Source organism: Ziziphus jujuba, chromosome 6, assembly GCF_031755915.1.
Source record: "Ziziphus jujuba cultivar Dongzao chromosome 6, ASM3175591v1".
Lineage (NCBI taxonomy): Eukaryota > Viridiplantae > Streptophyta > Magnoliopsida > Rosales > Rhamnaceae > Ziziphus > Ziziphus jujuba.
In genome coordinates this window covers 16143777-16150579 of record NC_083384.1, presented here as the reverse complement: position 1 = coordinate 16150579, position 6803 = coordinate 16143777, and the positions used below count along the sequence as shown (strand labels likewise).

Sequence of the window (6803 nt, the reverse complement as noted above, 5' to 3'; positions counted from 1 at the left end):
GTAAAATCATCACTACTAAAAATTCTTTCAACTTTGAAGAAAAAACTAATCTACAGGTCGTGTCTACAGAAGATTAACCCAAAAAGAATTTCAATACCACAGCAAACATAACATATACATTCAAAAGTCACTCGAGCATTAATGCTTCCAAAGCCAACTATCAACAATAAACAAATCAATATGTCTAACATCAAACATTTTTAACATGAATTAGTCGTAAGGAGAATTAAGCAGAAATTTACCTACTACATTGATTAAAAGCATGAATATTAGTTAGTCCCAAAAATATATCAGCTTGACAAGCCAATAGATTTTCAACCTTCAAGACACATCATCATTATATACCATTGCCACTTAGCACTAACCAAAAAGGAGGAAGGATCTCCCTAGTTTCCCCATTATCCAGCTAAAAATTAGCAACAAAACTCAAAGAGATAACAGCCACACCAGTTCCTTTAACCATCAGGTAACTCCACCTTCACCTTTGTTTTCTTCTTCTTCTTTTCAGATAATGCATTCGCAAATGCATCCACAATCTGCTGCTGTGATTCGACCATGAACTTATATCGCTTCATCTCCATCTCCATTCTCATCTTCTCAATCTCCCTGGCCATTTCCATCTTCATCATCTCCACCTTCATAAACTCTTCTCCCATCATCTTAATAGACGAAATCATCTCCGCAACTGCATCCACTTTTCTCTTATTTCCAACACCACATTTCTTCTTTGCATCTCCTGATCTCAACAAAGATGAATACCCTTTCGATTCTCCAAAATCAACTCCATTGTCTGCAATCCTATCCACATTATCATGCTTCCTTGATCTAAATCCAGGATGCGCAAAATCCCGATTGCTGAAGACCTTGGCATGAGATCTACCCCCTCCATTAACCTCATAGCTATGATCTGATTTAAATTCGGGATAAAAATTCCTCCCAGTTGCCCCATTAACATTTGGCCTAAAGCCTGGAGGCACCAAATTCCTGTCACCTAGAGTTTTTACAGGAAACACCTCAGTTGTATCACTTCCATGACAAACATAATTACCAAAATCAGAGTAAACGCAAGAATCATCATACATTGTACTATTACCCTTTAACTCGCACGCTTGAGGGATCAAATTCTGATGAAGAAATTGAGTTTTTACGGCAAACCCAGTTCCAGAATCACGACCAGAATCAAAATAATGTTCAGAATTCTTCTCAATCTTCACACTCTTCTTGGCAGGAAAAGTTTCCATAGAAATCCCACCACCAAAATCAACACCTTGATCCGGGTGAGCTCCAAGCCCCGAGAACGAAGACCCATTTTCCAAAGACTCCATAAGTTGAAAGAGAACCCAGGAGGAGAAAAACCGACCTGGGTTTGCAACAGACCGTTGCTTCTCCGTCTTGTAACGCTTGCGAAGCTTCTCCATCTTATGGCGGCACTGGATGGAAGATTTGGGAGGCAAAGTCAAAGGGCAACGACGAGCAACAATGGCGGATATGGCATCCCAATCGAGAGCACGGAGGCTGCGGCGGCGGAGAGCGTACCATCTGTCTCTGTAGGCTTCAATGAGGACGTGGGTCTCGTCTTGGGTCCAGCAAGGAAGTGGGAACTTGCGAGTAGTGGGTTGAGGAAGAGGTGGTGGTGATGGTGATGGTGATGGTGGAGAGGCGGTGGACATGAATGATAAGGGTGTAGGATAAGGACAGGATAGGCGTAGGATAGGGAAGGAAGCGGAAGAGATAGAGAGAGAGAAAGTAGAAGAGTGAAAAGGTGGCTAACATTATTGGTGGCTGTGTGGGTGGGTGCGGAGAGTAAAGAGCGAAGGGGTGGGTGAAGTGAGTGGATGCTAGCGTGCGCAGGTGAAGCACTGTTCGCCCACTACTAGTCACGGTCCCGGAAAGACGGACCACGGAGAGTGAAAACCACTACCAACTTCCGCCACCGCCACCACCACCAGCTGTAATCTGTACGTTTGTCGTGGCCACTCAGCCTCCCAGTCTCAAGTCTCAGCCCCCATCGTACGGACCACAAAGTTTAGTTGTATTATAATTGTTTTGTTATGTTAAAAACGGATAAAACAGGATAATATATGAAAAATTCATTAAACTCATTAATATTTTTATAATTATATTAATTTTATACTATTTAAATTATTTAATTTTTTTAAATATATATTAATTTATTTTTTTAAAATATAAAAACAAATAAGTCATTTGAAAGATTTTTTTTAAAATATTATTTTATTATTTAAAAATTAAATTAAATTTAAATTTTAAAATTTATATGTATTTTAAACGATTAAGAATAAGATAACAAATTATATGATAATTTAACAAATGAATTAGAATTTATCTATTCTCATATAAAAATTTGATAAATATTATTTAAGTTCATTAAATTTTATACAAATACTATATAATATGATACAAATATAATTCAACTAGAACTAATCTATGCCTCGTTCACAATCTCTTACAAATCATATGGGTTGAGCCCGATACACCAAGTAGGGCCATCCACATCCATATGACACCGTCTTTCATACCCTTCTTTTTTTCTTTTTTCTTTTTTTTTTTGAATAAAAAATTGTATGGAAAAGTAGAGATTATTAGGAGTCCATATATTTTACCAAACCAAGTGTTAGAATTTAACGGTGAATCTAAAAAGTTAAAACATGTCCAATAGCCTTTTTAAATTTTTTTTATTTTATTTTAAAAATCAAACCTTTTTTTCATAATTTCAAAATTTTTAAATTAAAAAGTTTAAATAAAAAATAAGTTTGACTTTTTTTAAAAACTAGAGAGTCATAAATCTAATATTTTTAAATTAAAAAATCAAAATAAAAAATAAATTTGACTTTTTTAAAAATAAAGAATCAAATTTACTTTTTATATACATTTTTAATGGATATATTTATTATGCCCACATTTATCCGTGCACAATTGATATAATTTATTTGATTTCGTATAACATATATATATATATATATATATATATACATATAAAAAGGGAAATTATTGATAAAAAAAACAAAAAAAATAAATATTAATTATTTATTAAGATATGAAAAAGTAAAAAGTGTGAAAAAGAGTATTGTTAGAGTTGGATAAAAAATAAAACTTTTTATTTTAAATATTATGCTTTTTAAAATAAAAAACTCTAGTAGAAATGCTCTTATAACCAATATACTAGTTTTTTTTTTTTTTTTTTTAGAACTCACATGAATTTATATATAGTTAAAGGATGGTGATTAAAAGACAAATTGAAACAAAGGAAAAATAACAAAAGGATATGCGTTTGCTACCAAAAAAAAAAATAAATAAATAAAAAAATAAAAAAATAAAAACTTTTAAGGTTACACCAAAGCAACAAAGATATCATAGGAGGGATAGAGGTGGTCTTTTTTTCTTATATAACATGTAAGATACTGTACAATAAACTAGGCATACGCAAGAAGTTGAAGATATGGGAGATTATGTTATGAGATTTAAAATATACAGTTAAATTAAAGTTTAAAATTTTAATATCTATGAAAATATTGAGAATTCAAATTATGAAAAATTTCTATGGAAATATTAAAAAATATTAAATATAGATAAAAATATTAAAAAATTTCATTAAAACTATAGAATTATTTTATTTAATTAATCCATTGTTAAATTGGCTATAAAATATTTAAAATATTAAATGAATATTATATTTATTCTAATTAATTGATTTATATAAAAGATAATGATCATAAATAAACTATTATTAATAAAAAATACAAAAAATACATATTTAATAAAAATTATTTATTAATTAAAATATATAAAATAATTTTACACTTACATTATATTTTATAAATATCGTCTCAATACTAGTGGTTTCTTCTTAATTTTCACTTTGAGATTTGAAATATGATAAGTAATTATTAAAAGACTTAATAATTTTTCATGTAATTATAAATATTCCAATGAATTTTGTATTAAATATAGTTATTCTTAATATTTAATATAATATATTTCATCATTTTTTTATTTTTATTTCTTTAATGTTATTTATTTAAATACTTTAACACCAATTGTTCATAATATTATATCTTTATGTTATTATTTTATATTATTATTTTTCATTCTTATATAGTCAACTATTAAATTGTAATTATGGGATTCTAATGAATGTTTTCCATACAAAATATATAACAGAGTACATAAATATTTTACCAATGAACAGAACCAATTAATGTTATTCAATTCACTCTATTTTACTTATATCACTAAATATTTGAAAAATAATTAAAAAGTAAAAAAAAAATCAATAAAATTAATTTGGCAAAAAATTTACTTAACATCAATAATGTTTATGAATTTTTAATTACAAAAATTTTAAAAATAAATTTCATATATATTTTCAAAATTCCCATGAAAATTTTCATAAAAATTTTGAAAATTTCAATAAAAATTATAGATTTTTCATCCAAATTGTGAAGAATTTAAGATGGCTTTTTAACAGAAAATTTCAATGTATATTGTGAAAATTATATTCGTTTTTATTTGGAATCTAAATTTTCTTTCCATCATTTAAAAAAACCAAAATTTCAACAAAAATATCGATTTTTGAAACCTTGGGTTAAATATAACTTTGTTCCCTTTTATTTTCATTTTCTTTTTCATAAATACATCTTTATTATGAATATTTTAATTACAACCAACCCTTTTATATTACATTTTAGCAACCTCACATTTCATTTTATTTCACTTTAACTTCCTTTAGTCAAATTATTAATCAACTCATATATTTGACATAAATGACATTTTTAACATTTTATGTATTTATATATACATATAATTCATTTATTGTACTATACGTACTATTATTTATATTTGTTTTAGAATAATAATTTCATTATAATTTTCTAGTAAATATTGTAAGAAATAATATATAGTTAATAACTAAAAAAATGTAATAGGTCTTGGTTTTTTTTTTTTTTTTGAATGTTTCAATAAAAACGGTTAAAATTGTTCATAAAGATATATTAGTTGACTATAGTTTGACCATTAAAAAGGGCCTAAGCGAACCAAAAACAAAATATAAGGAGATTATAGTAAAATTTTCCAAAACATAATTGTATTTTGTAAAAAATTGGAAATAAGAAAAGACCAAAATGATATTTATCCTATATATTAAAAAATAAGTCACCAAAATATTATATTAAAATCATTGAGTGGAGTGTGGCACTTCAACTTAGGTCTAAGTAGTAGTCAACCATAGCTTACATCGGTTTAATCGCCCCTAGTTTTTTAGTGAACTGAAGGTGACTTGTAAGCATATATGTTATGAGAAGGAACAATATACTCTTGCACGGAAAAAATTTTAACCTATCTTTTTCTTTTTAACTATTAAAGATTTAATAAAAATATAAAAAAAAAAATTAACTTTTTGTTAAAATGGAATGACTAGTTGATTAATGCTACTTTTCTAAAATAATATATATATATATATATATATATACATATATAACAAATTGCAATTAATGTAAAATTTTAAAAAAGTCAATTTATATATTTTCCCCAAAAATAATTATTCTATATTATTCATTAAATAAAAATCAAAATATATAAAAGAATATATAATGTTTTTAATATAATTTTTTGGGCCCTCCATAAAGAGGGTTCTAGTGGCCTATCACTTAAGCCAGCCTGCTGTAATCTAAATGTATTTGACGTTTGTAATTTTAATTACGTCCAAGGCTAATAGAGCTAATGACTCATTGGCCAACGCTATTTTAAACAATATTTAGTGTGGCTTTTCCTTTAATAAGCATTCATTCGGTCTTTTTCACTTTTTGTATCTTTTGCAACTCTAACTTTAACAAAGTTTAATTTATAAAATGAGATTGGTATATTGGTGTGTCCTTACATCTATATTTTAAGGTTCAAAAGATAATGTTTTTATATTTTTATTGTCCAATAAAAATAAAATGAAAAGTATATGCATGTTCGTTCATCTTTATATTACAAGAATACGAAAGATTCAGTAGTTGAAAAAAACGTATATACTGAACACATGCTTAGCAACATTACCAAAAACTTTCTGGACAAGCATGGTTGTATGTGTAAAGATAAAATTGTAAAATAGAGAAAAAAAGAATTGTAAAATGGATGTATGAAAATGAAATTTTAGGTTTTTACCAAAGTTGAAGCTCCAATCGATAAGGAACGAAGACTCAGTGAACTTTTATGGTTAAGGGTCTTTGTTTCATTGCATCATTTTTTCAACAAACCAACTTGATGTTCATTTATTTATGGAATTAATTATGTTAATTTTCAAATAAGACAAGCAATTAGGACGCCTGAATAGACCCCAAAAATAATAATAATAATAATAATAATGGACGTCTTTAAAATGTTAAACTAGTAATAATTAAATATGAAAAGGATAACAAAACAAACAAACAAACAAAAAAGGTATACCTAATGTTTTTTATTACTATTATCATTTTTTGTTGTTTAGCATGGGAAAGAAAATAAAACCCACTCAGAATTCTAAGAAAAGAAATATTCAAAGGAAAAAGATACGATCTTCCTTTACTTAGGTTCAACTATGGACTTATCTTGTCTTGTCTAATCCCTGACTTTTACCTGATAAGTCACATCAATATATATGTTGATACAATTTTGCTCTCATCCAAGACAGTTCATTTAGGATAATGCGTATCCTTTAATAGATTTGCGTTGTCCCGGTTGAATAATAGATAAAATGTCCTAGATGAAAGAAAGACTATATGTTGTTATATAGTTAAATTCTCTCTACTTTGGCTCTCAGCAAA

The 6803-nt window shown here is 27.5% G+C and overlaps 1 protein-coding gene across 1 annotated transcript; it reads right to left on the bottom strand.

Moving 5' to 3' along the window:
• Positions 1 to 68: 68 nt before the first annotated feature.
• Positions 69 to 2049, bottom strand: LOC107430344 (protein FIP2). Its single transcript, XM_016041180.4, has 2 exons — positions 1094 to 2049; positions 69 to 991 (listed from the first exon to the last, which is right to left on the bottom strand). The coding sequence occupies exons 1-2, from the start codon at positions 1668 to 1670 to the stop codon at positions 456 to 458; spliced, it is 1113 nt and encodes a 370-aa protein (XP_015896666.3). The 5' UTR covers positions 1671 to 2049; the 3' UTR covers positions 69 to 455.
• Positions 2050 to 6803: the final 4754 nt, after the last annotated feature.

Coding starts and splice junctions, on each gene's coding strand:
- LOC107430344 (XM_016041180.4), bottom strand. CDS start 1,670: ATGTCCACCGCCTCTCCACCATCACCATCACCATCACCACCACCTCTT. Junction 992..1,093: donor TCAAGCGTGCGAGTTAAAGG/GTAATAGTACAA, acceptor TAAAAACTCTAG/GTGACAGGAATTTGGTGCCT.